The sequence below is a fragment of the Arachis ipaensis genome, chromosome B9 (genome assembly GCF_059453495.1).
Source record: "Arachis ipaensis isolate K30076 ecotype BB chromosome B9, ASM5945349v1, whole genome shotgun sequence".
Classification (NCBI taxonomy): Eukaryota; Viridiplantae; Streptophyta; class Magnoliopsida; order Fabales; family Fabaceae; genus Arachis; species Arachis ipaensis.
Window position 1 is genome coordinate 139,706,398 of NC_142444.1, and position 18,909 is coordinate 139,725,306.

At 31.6% G+C, this 18,909-nt stretch overlaps 1 protein-coding gene across 2 annotated transcripts; it reads left to right on the top strand.

Moving 5' to 3' along the window:
* Nucleotides 1–5,019: 5,019 nt before the first annotated feature.
* Nucleotides 5,020–9,088, top strand: LOC107618986 (cytochrome P450 CYP72A613). 2 transcript variants are annotated; one of them, XM_016321184.3, is made up of 5 exons: nt 5,020–5,416; nt 5,868–6,085; nt 7,161–7,402; nt 7,726–8,113; nt 8,267–9,088. In XM_016321184.3, exons 1-5 carry the CDS (start codon nt 5,122–5,124, stop codon nt 8,690–8,692), a joined length of 1,569 nt encoding a protein of 522 aa, XP_016176670.2. In that variant the 5' UTR covers nt 5,020–5,121; the 3' UTR covers nt 8,693–9,088. The 2 variants fall into 2 exon arrangements, with proteins under 2 accessions (XP_016176670.2, XP_088356002.1); XM_088499876.1 differs by having other exon boundaries at nt 5,024–5,416; nt 5,868–6,434; nt 6,690–7,402.
* The last annotated feature ends 9,821 nt before the right edge of the window (nt 9,089–18,909 follow it).

The window sequence follows — 18,909 nt, forward strand, 5'->3', positions numbered from 1 at the left end:
GAGTTGTTCCCAAAGAGTCAAGCGTGGATGGAGGATCTTTCTTTTCCTTAGGCCCCACCTTTGCATTTGATAAGGACTTCACCTTTGCATTTGATGAGGATCCAGCATGCATGTTATTAGACCCAAAAGAAAATTTCTTACTCACCAAATTGGAGCATATTGCTACATTGGCTTTTTTTGGCACCACATTGTGACCTTTACCCACTTTTTCCTTGCCTTTTCTACTAACTGTAACCCATTCATCCTCTTTTGCACGAGTATCCCTTTCCATACGTGAGTCTTGCAAATTATCATGCACAAGATCTGTTGCACCATGCTTCTCCATAATTGGAATTGATTTGGCATTAATTCCAAATTCAAAAGATAAATTTTGATTTTTTACTGGGATTTGACTACCTTCCACCGTTTTCTTGTTGTTATCTACAGGAAAAAGTGACGGCAAATTTTTCTCCTTCACCGTACTTTCCTTCCCAATGCCATTGTTGTTCTCTTTCACACATTCTCTTGTGACATGCCCAAAGCAGCTACATTTTTCACAAATTAAATTCAAGTGCTCATATTCTATGTCATACATATGACCATCAACTTGAATTTTTTTTATAACTGGAAGTCCCAAGTTAATTTGCACACATGCTCTTGCATACTTTCCCCTCTCTGCAGACTTGGTGGCTAAGTCGATGCGGATCGGTTTGCCAACAGCTGACGCAATCATTTTCATGGCTCTCTCTTGATAATAGTTAATGTTTAAACCTGTGATTCTTATCCAAACCATGGTAGACCCAAAAGTGTTTTTACAAGGTCTGAATGAAGAACTCCAAGGTTTAACCGCAACATAGCTTCTAGTAATCATCCACGGTCCTCCAAGGAGAACTTTCTCTCTATCCTCCAAGAGATCAAATTTGACTAAGAAATAGCCAAAACCGACATCTAGTACCTCATATCCTCCTTTGGTTCTCCAGACGCCTTTAAGCCTGTGCGTGATCGCTGTATAGCTAAAATTTTTTCCAAGAACTTTGATCACGATGGCATCTTTGTAGGGCTCTGCCAATATCTCTTTTGCTTCCTCAGTGAACGTCACAGTTGGTATCTCCAAATCACCTTGCTTACCAACTACGGTGGCCATCTTATCCCCATCAAGAGAATCAGCAACCTCCAAAGCTCTCATTGCTGAGGCACCAACAACTTTATCTCAACGATATCCGCTGACTTTAAGTCTTGTTACCATCTCCTTTAATCCCCCTCCTTTTCACCTGATGCATGCCCCCCTCCGCTCTCCCCCTTATTGCTTCCGCCGACATGGCCGGCTGCCTCGCTATGTGCCACCCTCGAAGACTCTCCCCCACTCTCCCCACTCTCCATTTCACGTACTCTCATGTACTCTCTCGTACTAGGGTTTAATTAGCGAATGAGATACTCAATGCGTAAATTTTTAATTTAGTTACCTATTGACTTGTAATATTTAATCTAGTATTTTTAAATTTTTTTAAGAAATTAGAATACATTTTGTCATGACCAAATTTTACTATTTATTAAATTCTTAATTGGATAAAGATTTTATAATTAAAAAATCCATATAATTTGTACAATATATTTTTAAATATGAGATAAAATATAAATATTTTTGTACTATTTTTTAATCGTTGTTTTTGTGTTTAAGTTAGTTCTTTTCTAGTTTTACTCTTAAATTTTAAAAGATATATATTGTTACTAAAATTTTATTACAAAATTATTGTTATTATTAGTCTTATAAATATATTGTCTATTTTAAATTTTTTATTTGTTAATTATTTATTTTATTTTTTATTATAGAATTCATTATTTTGTTTGTCATTAGACGTTTTATATAATGCACAGTAACAAATATTTTAATTTATTCAATACAAAAAATATTTTAAATAAATATTATATGATGAAGATACAATATTAAAGATATAAATAGAGTACTAATAATTTATATTTGCATGGCTTCTAACATTGTTTATAGCTGGTTCATTATAAGAAATTGATTGAGTTATTAAATTAGTAGCAGTGGTGTCTCGACCTACATTTATACAAAAAAAAAAAAAATACAGACATTATATGTTATAGATTTTTTAAAAGAATTAAAAATTAGTACTTAGAATAAAATAATTGTGTAAATTAAGTTAATTAATTTTGTTAATCTTCTATATTAAGAAGATTTAGGTTCAGTTTGGTAAACAACTTAATTAAACTCCTTTTGAAAAAATAGTTTAAGCAATAAATGATTATATTAAAAGTAGCTTATAAATAAGTTATTTTGTGTTTGGGTTTTTAGTTCTAAAAGTGCTTATTTTATAAAAATGTGATAAAAAGTAGTAATATTATGAGAGAAGTCATTTTTTTTAAGTTCTCTATAAGCTCTTAAATAGCTTCTTAGAAAGCTGTAATTTGGTTTTGAAAATTGTACCAGACATTAATACTACTACTTTTCATAAGTTAAAAGTTAAAAAAAGTTACTTTTGAAACTTTCCATACGACCTTTTAATGTATAGGGTATAGGCAAATTACATGTTTTAAGCATATATGGTACTAATTAGTTAGGTCATCACTAACTATTATCATGTGTTTTCAGACCTATATTTTTAAAGAGCAATACAGATAATAAGCATAATTTGAATTCATGAGAAAAAAATTAGTTATCATAATAAAATTAACTTTTATATTGTGTAAAATAAAATATCGGTAATTTTAATTATTTTAAATTTGTTTAATTTTAGTATGTTTAATATGATAGATCTTTATTCTAAAACAAGAGTATGTATTTTTAGAATGATACGCTTCTATCATATTTTTTTCTATTGATTTTTTTCAAAAGTTTGAATCTCATCTATTAATTTGTGACCTCTTTTAATTTAATTTTTAATTTATTATGATAAATTGATAATATGATGAGTATTTATACACTCATTTTATTTGTTAAATTATGTATCATTTCTATTGTAAATGAAATAAATAATACGACACAAAATAATAAAGAATAAACTATTATTTCTATCCATAAAAGATGAAAACACTGAATTGAAGGGAAGAGAAGAGAGAAAAATCATTCGGGTACTCCTTGTCCTTTGTCTCTCTTATTTGATGCGGTTGTTACAATGACTCCCAATCTCGTCGGTGTCGCGTCACACCTTCTTCCTCTTCTTTCTCTTAGTTTGGAGTCGGTAGTGTCGATAATGATGGTGGTGGTGGAGGGTGTAAGTATGATGACATTGTACATTTTAGTGGTGTTAAAGATTTAGAGAGTGTGTATATGTGTGTGCGAAGAGCAATTTGAGATTTTCAGATAATTTTTTAGGATTTGAATAGTTTTGTCGCAAAAAATCGATTTTCTATAGGTATAATTTTAATTTTCATTTTTTATGAGTAAAAATATCAACATTTTTATTTTTTATGAGTAAAAATAATAATTTATTCAAATCATAAATTATATTTAAATTTTTTTTCTTTCTCAGGACTTGTGTGGGGCCTAAAGCAAGATTTCATTTCGATATGAAAAGTTCTTAATAAAATATGGAGAATAGTTTTTATTTTTTGGTTATTTTTTTATTAATAAGATTCTCAAAATCAAATCAATTGTTTAAAAATTTAAATAAAGTTTTAATGCCAAAAAAAATTAAGTAAAATTTAATTGAAGTTAAATTGGATATAATAAAATAATATATTTTTATATAATATATATTTTTTTAAAAAATAATTGTTTATTTTATTATTATAAATTAGATCAATTTTTAATCGATTAATCGATTTTGATTAATTTTTTGTGAATTAATTTTTAGTGTGTATCAAACTAATTTAGTGTCTAATTCTCAATAAATTCAGTAGAACTGATCAATATGATTCAATTCTTAAAATTATATTTTTTATTTTTATTTTATTTTATATATTACGATAGTAAGACTTATATATTATATCTTTTATTAAGTTTAAAAAGTTATAAAAGATAGAAAAACATTGTTATAATTTTCGTAAAATTTAAAAACTCTCTGTGGTAATAGTATCCTATGCTGTTGACTGTTTAATAAGGTATCATGTGCGATAATCTAGAATTTAATAACAACGTTAGAATCGACGATCGATGAAATTATAACTATTTTTAATAATGTCAATGTAATAAAATTAAATTTATCTGAGAAGAAAACTAACCATCAGATAAACAGACAATAAGCTAAGATTTGAATACTTGTTAATTTATTTTTTCTTTCAATTGTTTCGATCATATAGAAATGAATAAGAATTAGTGTTTTAAGTTTAAGGAATAATACTCGTACATTAAAAATTTTATATACACACGTGAATCGTTTTTTTTTAAGGTTCAAATGCTGATAATATTAAAAATTCTTTTATGTATTTATATAAAAAGTTAAAAAGTTATCCACCTAAATTTCTAATCTCAACAAAAATCTTCTTTAAGCTTACGTATATTCCTATAAGGAAAAGTCTAGGGCCAGCAACTTTGTTAAATTTTGGCCAGCATATAATTAGTAAAGAAAAGTGAGTCATTAGATGAAATCTCACACCATTAAAATTATCATTGATGGCTATTTGATGGCTACAAATCACAAAAATTACTGGTACCCTAACATTTCTCTTCCTATAATTATACTAGGTAGATATCATTAATCACTAAAATTAGTTATTAGTATAAAATACACATTAAAATATAATATATATATATTAAAATTAAATAAAATAAAATTAAATATATATTTATATACAAATATATATAAATATACAATAACTAATTTTGATATATATTTAATATTTTTTATTTCTATTATTTTATTATTTTAAAAAATATTAAAAAATATTAAAATTTATTATTTTTTATCATTATTTAATTATCAATTAAATTTTTTAATCTAATAATTCAATAACATACTTTAACTTATATTTTTAAGTATTAATAATTAATTAATAACTAAAAATAATAAATTTTAATAATTTTCTAAATGTAGAATGTGATTGTAACCTTATAAAAGGCACCGAAGTGGCATAGGCAAGTATCATCCATGTGAACTACATTAATAATTTCCTTTTTGTTTTCTTCCTTTGTCCTTTACTTTCTGGCTCCCTCTTCCACAACCCCAAAGAAACAGGAACATGATAAGAGTATCTTCCCCAACTGCAATATGTTTGATAATCTTGGTTCCTTTGGTTCTTCTATGGGCATGGAAGCTTCTCAATTGGCTATGGCTGAGGCCAAAGAGATTGGAGAAGCTTCTAAGAGCTCAGGGACTTCAAGGCAACAAATACAGGGTTCTTGTCGGGGATTCAATGGAGATGATCAACCTGATCAAGGAAGGTGCCAAATCTCAACAACACAACACTCTTTCCAATGATAAAGATGTAGCACCACATGTCTTCTCTTTTATCCATCACACTGTTCAAAAATTTGGTAATCTTATTTATCTTTTATGTTGAAGATTTAATGTTATTTTCCTTTTATGTATAGAATTTTAGATCCAAACTTCATTATTCTCAATGTAACAAGGAAAAAAAAATGCTGTTTTTCTTTTTTGAAAGCAGTTACTTTAGCTATTTATTTTTTTTTGGTGACTACTTTAGCTATTTATTTAATCCATATATCGAACTAACTTTTTATTTAAATAAAAGAAATATGTGATTTTTCAATTCAAACAAAACTGGAAAAAATTACCTATTTATGTTTCGTGATTGATATTGGTGTATGATGGCTAATATATGTAAACCCCCCTCCCCTCTCTTTTTCTAAATTGGGTAAATTTGGTAAATCATATATTCAATTTATTTAAATAAAAAAAAAAACCTATTAGGCAGTTGTATGAGTTATATAACACAGATCATCAAACATGTCCATGTATGTGTAGGTAAGAATTCTTTTGTCTGGGAAGGGACAACACCAAAGGTCATAATCATAAATCCTGATCAAATCAAAGAAGTCTTTAACAAGATCAATGATTTTGAGAAACCCAAGTTGAGCCCTCTTGTCAAGTTATTGAGCGACGGACTCATAAATTATGATGGCGAGAAATGGCAAAAACATCGAAAGATTATCAACCCTGCTTTCCATTTTGAAAACTTAAAGGTAATATATTTTCTTTAAGAAGGATGATTTATCCTCTATTTGATTACTAGATATAGAAAAATTAATTATCTTTAATACTTCGAGTTTTAAAACTATTTACTTTTTTTAATATTAAAGATATGTTTTTGAAAGTTTGTTAAGTGATGAAATTAATATTTATATTTAAATTTGTCCAAGTTACGCTCTTAATTCAATCTAGTCTCTAAAGTTTTGGTTTAATCAATTTAATTAGTCTTTTAATTTGGCATTTGTGACTTATATTAGTGTGTGATATTGTTTTTATCACAGATTGGTTAATAACATTCTAAAAGGGACTATAAATTACCACATTAAACTCTCAAAAGATATGGCTAAAGGATTTTCTATGAAAAAAGCTTTTCACATAGAAGAAGAAAAAATGTGAATCTGTAAAATTGATTATTAGAATAGAACACTACCCTTTACACAGGTGTTCTCAGATTTATATATGCTCAGAAGAAAAAATCAAATGACTCAATAACTAACACCTAAATACCTACCTTCTTATCACTTAGTAGCTAGGTTATACTTTCTTGACTTTTCTTAAGTTCATCTTGAACTTGTTTTACAATACTACCCTTAATAGTGGCAATTGAAATTTGTTTCAATTTGTTTCTTACGAATTCTTTAAAACTTTAATTTTAATTAAGGGTTTCAAAGGCTTCTTAGAAAACAAATTGAGGTAAAAAGTTTCAATTATCACATCAAATAGCCATTATGAAGTCTACTGTGGTAGTCCAATCCATATCCCAGTACGTCATTAGTAATTCTGTGACAAAAATAGAGTCAAAGACTAACGTAAGTTATAGATGTCAAATTGCCGGATCAAATTAAAAATATTGAAACTTTGGGAGTCAAATTGAGACACAACTCTAAAGATTAACTTGAGTATTAACTCTTTAAGTGGTACTCACATTACTAATTTTTTTTTTCATTTATATTTACACTTCACGTTTGTTGTATAATTTTACAAAGTAATTATTCTAAAATTATCATATATTACTTCATAGTCCATATATATTTGATTATTCTTCTTTTCACCCAATCATGTCTATAGGTAATGTCATCAACCATATCCGAATCCTGTGATGAAATGGTTAGAAAATGGGATGCGATGCTGTCTTCCGAAGGAAAATGTGAAATCGACGTATGGCCATTTCTTCAAAATTTGACTTGCGATATTATTTCCAAGACAGCATTTGGAAGCAGCTATGAAGAAGGAAAGCGAATATTCGATCTTTTAAGAGAACAAGCTGGACTTATTATGAAATTACGAAATGTCTATATTCCCGGATGGTGGTAAGACTATTAATATAATAGTTATAAAAATTATTCATCTTTTTTCTTTCTTTGGTGAATATATATGTAGGAGCCAAACTTACATATACGCCTTGAAAATTAGTAGTGATTTCACACATTATTACTAGGGATACCCCATCAATGTATACAAATTGATTTGGGAGGATAAACTAAAGTATGATATAGTATATACACAAATTAGAAACTCTTGCCCTTAGCAATTTAAGTGAGGAATATGTGTAATAATAATGCGGATTCTGAATTGATATCCACTGTAATTAGGTAATTGACTGACAAGAATATAATATGTATTTAATTCTTAGGTTGATACCAACAGCTACGCACAAGAGGATGAAAGAAATTGAAAAAGATAAAAAAGCTTCGCTCAAGTTTATCATCAACAAAAGAGAGAAAGCAATGAAGGTATGGGAAGTCATGAACAAAGACTTATTAGGCATACTTTTGGAATCAAATCATAGAGAAATACAAGAACATGGAAACAACAAAGCTGCGGGAATGACAAGCCAAGAAGTAATGGAGGAGTGCAATGCATTCTACCTTGCTGGCCAAGAAACCACCTCAGTTCTTCTAGTTTGGACAATGGTACTATTGGGTAGGTATCCTGATTGGCAAGCACGTGCTAGAGAGGAAGTATTGCAAGTTTTTGGCGATCAAACTCCGGATAGTGAAGGGTTAAGTCGCCTTAAAATTGTAAGTATGACGTGATTCAAACCCAAAACCTTCAAGTAGGTTCCCTATGTTTTTTCTTAGCTGCTTATCTGTAACAACTGACAAAATTCAAACCTAAAACCTTATGCATACTATTCACATACTCCAGCATTGCTTACACCTTTTCTTTCACAGATGACAATGATTTTATACGAGGTTCTAAGGTTATACCCTCCAAATGTTTACTTCAATCGTGCTGTCAACAAAGATGTGAAACTTGGCAACCTTTCCCTTCCAGCAGGAACACAAGTTTCCTTGCCAATACTCTTGATTCATCATGATCGCGATATTTGGGGCGATGATGCAACAGAGTTCAAACCGGAAAGATTCTCTGAGGGAGTTGCAAAGGCAACAAAAGGCCAAGTTTCATTCTTTCCATTCGGATGGGGACCTAGAGTATGCCTTGGGCAAAATTTTGCTTTAATGGAAGCAAAGATGGCTTTGTCATTGCTCTTACAACGTTTCTCATTTGAGCTCTCCCCATCTTATGCACATGCTCCAACTACTGTACTCACTCTCAATCCAAAGCATGGGGCTCATGTTATCTTACATAAATTGTAGCTTTATCTGATGTTTTGGTCGTACTGTTACATAAATTCATCAATTAGGTGGCGTACCGCATATTAATTTGGGTTTATGACATACCAACTTGTCTGTGTATTAAAATATCGGGTAATGTTAGGTAGACAAAAAAAAAACAGCCAGAACTTGTCTTATTTAGCATTAATTAATTGTCGCAACAATTATTGAATGCTAAATAAGGCAAGTTATGTCTGTTTTTGGCTGATTTTCTTTGGTTATCAAACATTTCCGTAAAATATCGTATGCATATTTTTCACATAAAATATTTTTTGTTTGGTGTATCGTGTACTTGTTACCTATTGGAATGTATTACGTTTCATGTATCCATTGTAGTACATTTTGGAGAAGTTTTATGTTATTTGTTTTTCCTTTGCATGTTTTTTCTTTGAAGTATGTCTAGATATTATTTGTACATTAAAATTAGTTATTAAAATCAGTTACTAATATATTTGTATATAAATATATGTGTGGTTTAATTTATTTTCAATATGTATTTATATTCTAGCATGTATTTTATACTGGTCCGACTTTGATGATTGATTTTAATATACACCTAACATAACTCAATGTTTGAAGTCCTTATTAAACAGGGAAATAAGATATTAAGAGGCTTTTAGGGAATCTCATTAATTAAGATGAATCTGAAGTCAATGTTTGAAGTCCTTATTAAACAGGGATATAAGATATTAAGAGGCTTTCAGGGAATCTCATTAATTAAGATGAATCTGAAGTCAAATCGCAACTTGGCTTTTAACTGGTTCTATAACAATGAAGGAATAAGAATATAATAATAAATTGTAATGACTGAATTATTACCTATATTATTTTTTATTAGTAATAGATGTAGGCTCAATTGTAACTACTTTAGCATATGCTAATTAAAATAAAAATTAGTTTAGCTTCTAGTTATTGAATGTATAGCTGTAATTAATTTTATAGTGAGAGTACATGTTAACGGTCTAAAAAACACTTTTTTTTTTATTTTTATTTTAAAAAAATATAAAAAAATAAAAAGAGTTTGTTTTCTTCCTTTCTCAACCTTCACTCTTCTTCTCTCTTTTTGGTTTATCAAACTATCAACATCACTTTAGCTCAGGGCATGAGATTTATTCATGGTGTGGTGAGCATGGAGAACAAACAAGCTATGAGTCAAATTAATTGAGATCTAATCGTTGCCAATGTCGTTGTTTTCTTTCTTTTTCCAATTTTTCCTTTGAATTGAAAAATAAGTTAAGTGTATAAGAGCAGACACTCAGTTAGAATTCACTCAATTTTTTTTTGCATCAACTGGCATTCTACACCAAACTTTTTGTGTAGAAACACTAGAGTAAAATAAAATTGTAGAGCAAAAATACCAACACATTTTAGGTATTGCTAGAGCATTGTTATTTCAATAAGAATTTAACATTATTTTTGGCAATACACAATAGCTTACGCTATTCACCTAATTAATAGGTTATCCAACACTAAACTGGATAGTGCTAGTCCTTATAAGCTTTTGTGTGGTAAATTACCCAATCTTTCATATTTAAGAGTATTTGGTTCTCTCGCATATGCCTCCACTTTAATAAATTCAAGAAAAAAATTAGACCCAAGAGAAAAAAAAACAGCATTTCTCGGTTTTAAATTAGGAACAAAGGGTTTTTGATTTATTGATTTAAAATCAAAAGAGATTTTCATATCTAGAAATGTAACCTTCTATGAAATTCATTTTCCATTTTCACATTTCACTAGCACTGATATTCCTGCGACACCCATTCGTACTCCATAATGCATTGACTTTTTTCAATATGATACACTATCCACACATCATTTGCAATCACCTACACATACTACACTTACAGATTCAAATGAACATCTCTCAAGCTCAATGCATTCACCAATTTTTTCACACACTATTGCAGCTACTAGCACACCAAACACTAACATTATTGCATCTGCATCACTAGAAAATATGAAAGAATCAACAAACTACCTGCTTATTTGAAGGACTACCATTGTATGATAACCTACGCAGCACACACTAACAACTTTACTAACTCTAGCACTTTATATCCTATCTCCTAGCACTTGTCATATAATAAACTAACCCCAGGTTATAAGTCTCTTTCTCTAGCCATCATCTCAAATCCGGAACCTAGCGCCTATGAGGAAGCGACTGCACATGAATGTTAGAGAAAGACCATACAAGCTGAATTGGCAACTTTGGATCAAAACAGAACTTGGTGTCTCACTGAACTCCCAAAAGGCAAGAAGACTGTGGATTGCAAATGAATTTTTCGAATAAAATTCAATCCTGATAGCATCATAGAAAGGCACAAAGCCAGGCTAGTTGCAAAAGGATTCACTCTAAGTGGAAGGAATGGATTATGGTGATACTTTTAGTCCAGTTGTCAAAATGAATACTCTACAAGTAATGTTAGCATTAGCCGCGGCAAACAAATAACATTTAAAACAGCTGGACATCAATACTGTCTTCCTTCACAGAGATTTGGACAAGGAAGTTTATATGAGGATACCACTCGATTTGGATGTGTCACAACCAAGTTTGGTTTGCAAATTGTAAAAGTCTATATATGGACTTAAGCAAGCAAACAGGCAATGAAACATTAAGCTCACTCAAACTCTTGTTGATGTTGGTTATAAGTAGTTTTTTTTTAATGATTATTCCCTCTTCATCAAGAAACAATCTGAAAGCTTCACACATCCTAGTATATATGGATGATTTGGTTTTAACTAGAGATAACATTGGTGAAATCAATTCTATCAAGCAGATTTTGGATAACGAATTCAAAATAAAAGATCTTGGTGATCTCAAGTACTTCTTGAAAATGGAAGTAACACGCTCCAACTTTGGAATTCACATTTCTTAGTGGAAGTACGCCATGGATCTTTTCAAGGATTTTGGTTATCTAGATTGCAAGCCTCTCTCTACTCCAGTTGATTTCAGAAACTCTCGAAGGATTCAGGTACTATTTTAACGGACAACACTACTTATAGATAACTCATCGGTCAACTCTTTTACCTCACAAATACTAGATCCGATATCTCCTATGTTGTGGGATGTTTGAGCCAGTTTTTGGACTGAGCAACTACCTCTCAACTGCAAGCTACTTTTTGCATGCTCCAATACTTAAAAGGCAGACCTACAACTAATCTATTCTTCTCCTTTACTTCTGATCTGCATTTCACCGGATTTGCCGACGCTAACTGGGCTACTTGTGCCGATACTCGTCATTCCATTTTCGGTTATTGCTTCATGCTTGAAAACTCTCTTATTAGCTGGAAGAGTAAGAAGCAAACCGTTGTTGCTATGTTCTTTGCCAAATTTGAATACAGGTCTCTTGCTGTTGTTACTTGGAAAGTTAGATGGTTGTCTTTCTTAATGGATTTTATTATGATAACCAATTAGTCATTCACATTACCAATAATCTACTCATCCCACATTATTCGTGAAAAATATTTGTCTGGTCTCATTTCATCTTATGCTGATTCACTCCAAGGACTAACTTGCTAATTTTCTTACTAAAGTTCTGCCTCCAGATCTTTTTTCTACTAATATTTTCAAGTTAGGATTGTTAGATTTATATAATTCTAACTCGGGAGGTGTTACTTAGATTATTTTTCATTAGCAATAGATATAAGCTCAATTATAATTAGTTAGTCACCTTAGTATATGCCAATTAGAATAGAAATTAGTTTAGCTTCTAATTATCAATGCATGACTATAGTGGGAGTGCATAAAGAGTACATAAAATTAACCATTTAATAAACACTTTTTTTTAGTTTTTTATTTTGAAAAATTTAAAAAAAAAAAAGAAAAGAGCTAACTTTTTTTCTCTCTCAACTTTCACTTTTCCTCTTCTTTTTGGTCTATCAAACTTTCAACATCACTGCTTGAATAGTAGGACATGAAATTTCTTCACATACCATATGATATCATATCAAATGAAATAACAATAAACTTGCAAGGTATGAAGTGTTACAAGAGCACTTTAATAGGGCATAGATGAACAATCGCGTTAGATACCATAAGTTATAATAGAATTAAATATGGGAAATATGTTAGTTTAAATAACTATCCAAGACCAACCTACTCAATTATAATTTCTATTGAGACAGCAGATTACTCGTGCATAGAAATTATTCTCGCACAGAAAATAATTTTGGAAAACCATCTTTCTAGCTTATGACGAATAGAAAGAATAACAAGAAGACATAATCATAATTCTTTATTGGAGTTGTTGGTACAAAAAATAGATTTTCACAAAAAGACGTTTCGACTGCCAATGATTTCGACTACAAAAGTAGAAATAGGTAAGCTAAAGTTGAAGAAAGATGGTGTAAAGAACACGAAGTCGAAAGGGAGTTATTGTCTTTCCTTGAACATCAAAACTTGTTACTCGACCTTCAAGTTGAGTGAAGAACATGGGTGCAAATTTGAAAAGCAAGCTGAAAAAAACATGGAACTTGAAGACCAAGAAAGACGTAGGTGTCAAAACTTGAAAGTTAAGGTTTTTCATAGTCAAGACAAAGTCATCTGATGAGAAAAATGAGAAAATAAGATCGTGGGTCAGATTCTCTATGGCAAGTCTATCTTCATAGTCTATAAATAGGAGAAACTCTAAAGATTTCTAAGACTTCAATCAATATCCCTAGATCATCACACCAAAATTCCGCAAAAATCTCCAATCTCTGTGACACAATGGAAGCCAATAAAGTGCAAGTGCATGTGAGTGTCTGAAATCTACTTTTATTTTCTTTTATTTTCTTTTTTCTCTTTCTTTTCATTTATTTGTTTTCTTTTTATTTATTTGCTTTACGTATTTTATTTGTACTTCTTTCTTTAAGCATTTTACTTTCTTTCAATTTCAAATTTTTTGCTTTCATTTATTTAAAGCTTTAATTTATTTTACGTATCTTCTTTTATTTTCTACAATTTGTCACCAGGAATTCGACGCCGTTCACTAATTCACTTCAACACTAATACTAAGTAATTCTTGTGTCGAGTTCACTCTTTTTCAGAGGAGTCGTTAGGGATGTCAATGGGGGCAGGGCGGGGGCGGGGGATGCCTCCCTGCTCCCCATCCCCACCCTCAGATTTGCTCCCCATCCCCGCTCCCATTCCCCACCGTGGGGGAATATTGCTCCCCATCCCCATTTCCCACGGGCCCCATTCCCCGCGGGGATCCCATTCCCCATCTACATAATAGTTCTAACTAATTATTAGTTTGCATATGAATAGAGCTGCAAGTATCTATCTTATACAAAAACTGCAAGATTTTATACAAAAAGTCTAAATGACACGATGGTGAGTTCTTTCGAAATAACGCAATGGGGGGATGCAACGACGAACCAAAGGACAAAGCAGTGGACAAGGTGGGAGACGCGGCAACAGAGAGGAGAGTGGACACAGCGGCAGTTACAAAAAGGAACGCTGCAAATAGAAATTACGACGCGGTAAGGGTGATGGCATGGTGAGGTGTGACGATGCGGTGAGAAGGGTGACGAGGGGGTGGCTGCAGAGAGGTTGGATGGAGTATGGACAACCTTAGGGATCTCTGAATTGAAGAAGGGTTATGCAAATAAAGATTAGGAGTTTTGGGTTTCTATATATATGTGTGTGTGAGAAATGACTAGAAAACATATATGAGAAATAAACTATTAAGGATAATTCAAGGAATTCATAAATTTCGGGAAATAGTGGAGACAGGGCGGGGATCCCCGCTCGGGTCCCCGCGCCTGCTTTAGGGGAATTTTGTCCCCCATCCCATCCCCGCAGGGAAAATTTCCCACAATCGGATCCCCATTCGGGGCAGTCCCAGCAGGGATCCCCGCGTCTCGGAGAATTTTGCCATCCCTAGGAGTCGTATCTGTTTTTCGAACTGAGATCTTGATACAAGATTGATTCGACACCCTGTCGAGGTTACTAAAAATCAAGTGAAACCGATTGGCATGTCCAGTGGGACGCTGGGTTAAATAACGTGTCAAAATTTGCATGCTATTATGTAGTGACAAATTAATAATGTCTGATAGAACTTTTATTTCAATGGATACATCAAATAATGATACTAGTGAAAATACAAGAAGCCCAGAAGTAGAGGCTGACCCGTCAAGTTGAAGGATGAACCTTGTGATCACAGAAGGAGTCCCTTCGACTGTACCCAGTACATGGCCTCCATATGGACTGCCTCCAAATTACTCTCCAACAATGGAGGACCCTAACATGGGATTTATAGGAGATACGACCACTACAAGGAATAACCCCTTGTATAACCCGACACCACTTCTAGGTTACCCTCTAATGGGTATACCAACTCACTATAACCATAATATGGCAAATTATAATGCTTATCAATATTTGATGAATAATCTCCCATATTTAAGGTCAGTGCCCATGTCCTTACAACCTAATGTAGTAATTTCAAATGTCGTTTTGACACAAGTCATAGGGCAACCCCAATAAGGTTGCCATTTGGTGGAGGACGTGCCTCCATATTTCCAGAGATGTCGAAACAAGTTCCTGTCGGAACAACGTCTTCTAATACGGTCGAATCTTTGGCTGTGTTTAGACAACAAATTGAGGATAGCCATCATGATTTGGTCAATATTCTTACACAACAGATGGTTATAGTTTTAAATTCTATAATGGAAAATAATAATGCAAGGATAGAACATATAGCTCGACGTGTCGATGATATTGCAGGAGCAGTTAATCGACTGTTTGCACCTCCAATAGAAGTATCCACGCAAACAATCTTCAAGTAATTATAAATAGAGAAGATGATCCAAATAGGGTTTTAAACGATGCTAGAGCAAACAATACTGCTCAACCTTATGGTCAGAATATAACCCAAGCTGTCAAATAGATTTTGAATAGAGTAGGGTTAAATATCGGGGATGACAACCCTTTTTTATTTCTCCCTTTCTAGATTATGTTTTGTAAGCTGAACTCTCTAGGGGAGTCAAAACTCCTAAATCCCTCACTAAGTTTGCAGGAGAAAGTGGAGAATCGACAGTCGAGCATATAGCTCTATATACAGTCGAAATAGGTGAGCTGGCAAACAATGAATCTTTGAAAATGAGATATTTTCTCTCTTATTTGACAAAGAATGCATTCATATGGTTTTCAAACTTGCAACCTAACTCAATCCATAGTTGAGTTCAGTTAGAAAGAAGCTTTTGTGATCAATTTTTTAGAGGTAAAATGAAAGTAACTTTGTCTGATTTATTCACAGTCAGAAGGAAAAAATCTGAGTCGATCGTTGACTATCTTATTCGATTCAAGAATATGAGAAACAAATATTTTACTCCTATTCCTAAACCTGAAGTAGTCAAAATGGCCATCAATTGTCTCGACTTCAATATTCGAAAGAAATTAGTGAATCAACAATTCCTAGACTTAGCTCAGTTAGCTGATAAAGTTTAACAAATTGAAAAGTTGAATAAAGAAAAAAGAAGAACCTGAGTCGAGGAAAAGAAAATCTTTATTTAATAAAAAAGGTAAATTATGTTGATTGTATTAGTGAAGAAGAGTCGAACAATGAGTCTATCTTTGCTATAGAATTAAAAGATGGACCACATATGTGTGTCGATCTCTTAATTCAGTAAAAGACAAAACTCCTTTGACAGGAGTAAAAAGCTATTCTTTCAACTTGACAAAAGCTGAACAAATTTTCGACATATTATTGAAAGATATACAGCTTGTATTCCTTAAAGGGAAAAGAATGCCTTCTGTTCCTAAAATTATAAATGAAAGGTTTTGTAAATTTCATCAAGACTCTGGTCATTATACTAATAATTGTGTATGTTTCAGGGACTCGATACAAAAGAAAATTGATGATGGTCGATTAAAGTTTGTAGAGAAACCTGAGATGAAAGTGGACTCTGATCCTTTCCAGGTGACATCAAACTTTGCAGAAATAAAGAAATTAACTTTTTCAATTAATATGGCCTTTGTCGAGCCTACAGGAAAAAATGATTAGTTTGAACTCGACATATTTAAAACAGAAAGGCCCATCTATCCAAAGGCAGGAGAGAACATGTTGGAGTTTTTGCTAAGGCAAAGAGAAGAGGAAGGAGATGTTGCTATTTCTCCTAGATGCAGTGCTTTGTTCGACACCTCAACTTCTAAGGCTTTTGACTCATTCAAAAAGAGTCGAGAATGCGTTTATCAAGAAGAGCTGAGGCAAGCTCGACTGAAATAAGGAAGTAAGGGTTAAGACCTTACAAATGCTCCTGTTAGGCAACAGATGCGTACGATGGTCACGGTGGATCAGAAACCCCATGGGATATTGGTGCGGAATTCGAATGTCCACAAACTAACCAGCAAGTACAACGGGTCGTACCAAGTAATACCTCAGGTGAGTGAGTGTCGATCCCATGAGGATTGATGGACTAAGAAAAAATGGTTGAGTGATTCACTTAGTCAGACAAGCAGAAAATTGTGTTTTGAAATTTCAATTGCATTAACCAATAAATTAGGAGATTAGAAGGTAAACAGTAAATTTGGTATGAAAGCTATATGGGAGATAGTTAAGATTTTAGAGTTGTTCACTTTTCAAATTTCTATTTCTTATCAACTATTTTAATCTTGCAAGATTCAATTCATGACAAACTGTAATTGACTAAACCTTAATTCCTTAGTGATTTAGTCTCATCTAACCTAGTTAATCGCCAATTTCTTGGCCACTTAATTTCGATTAGAGGTTCAAGTCCAATTCTAGTTTATTAGCCACAAAAATCCTAATTAGTCAAATATAAAATAATTCTATGTCACGTATCCCATTAAGTCCAAGCAATTAGTGTTCAGGAGGAATTACTTTCAAGCTTTTGACCAAGTAAATTATTTTTCCAAGATTTAACAAGAACTCAAGTAGAAAAAGGTTTATCTTCCAATATACCCTAATCCTTAAGATCGATGAAGAATGAAAATAAATCCTTAAAATTTAAATCAGTACATTAATTAAAATAAAATAGCAATAATATTAATCCATAAAAACTTAATGGTTGCTTGGAGATTTAATGGTTGCTTATAATTGCTTAGCAATGGAAACTTGTTGCTACTTTCCTTCATTTATATTCATTTCTTCTCTGCCAACAAACTCAAAATATAAATTCATTCTTTTGCTATCAGAATTGTATACAAGGCCTATTATGTTTGCTATCAGAATTGTATACAAGGCCTATTAGTACTGCTCTTATTACGCATTCTGATTTTCATTGAATGAATTAAGACTTAATCAGTATTTCACATTCTCTCATCTACTTAGTTTCCTTTCTTCTTCACCTTCTTTATCAGAGAGTTTCTATTACCTACACCTTCTCATTTAATATTAATATCCACCAATTGTTATAATTACAGAACTGGTGCTGTTTGTTAAGAAACAGTTTTGAAACATGTTATTGCTTGTATTGTGAACAACCCTATAAACCACAGTGAGAAACTCTAGGTTCAAGTATTTTTGGGGACGTATAACATTACCCCATGTATTTAGCTAAGAAGTATTCTGAGAGATATTTGTCAAGAGAAGTAGAAAGTTTTTAGTTTTTTAATGTAGGATAAAGTATATTTTTTGTCTCTGAAGTTTGAAAAAAGTTTTAAAAATATCCTTAAATTTTATTTTGTTTCAATTTTGTTCCAAAAGTTTTTGATTTACATCAAATATACCCTCAACGGCTAAATTTTCAAAAAATTTAAGACCAATCTTGAATAATGCATGAAAATTATGCTTGATTATTTGCTTGTGTTGAGGGTTATTCTTATGAAATTGTTGTTGAATTGGTCTTAAAATTTTTGAAAAATTAGCCGCCAGGAGTATATTTGATACAAGTAAAAAACTTTTGGGATAAAATTGAAACAAAATAAAACTTAGGGGTATTTTTAAAATTTTTGTCAAATTTTAAGGATAAAAAATATACTTTAGCCTTTATGTATTATCAATTCATTCAAAACAAAAAAATTATTCAAGACAGATGTTGCAAGTCTTATTTAAATATGTTATTTATAGTTCTAGTTCAATTAAAATTTGAATTTAGCTAAAAAGTGTGTTAAAAGCACTTGATAAGAAGAAGATAGTGATAGAAAATTTTAAAGTTTTTTTTTTTGTATATTCAATATTTGAAAATATAAAAATTTATCTTTTAAACAATTTTCAATAAATCATGTTCTTAACAAGTAATTTTAGCAACACCTT

Bases quoted from the DNA above. Each gene is read 5' to 3' on its own strand.
- LOC107618986 (XM_016321184.3), top strand. From the start codon at position 5,122: ATGATAAGAGTATCTTCCCCAACTGCAATATGTTTGATAATCTTGGTT. The intron at 5,417-5,867 runs GTAATCTTATTT...ATGTATGTGTAG, and splicing joins TCACACTGTTCAAAAATTTG to GTAAGAATTCTTTTGTCTGG. The intron at 8,114-8,266 runs GTAAGTATGACG...TTTCTTTCACAG, and splicing joins GGTTAAGTCGCCTTAAAATT to ATGACAATGATTTTATACGA.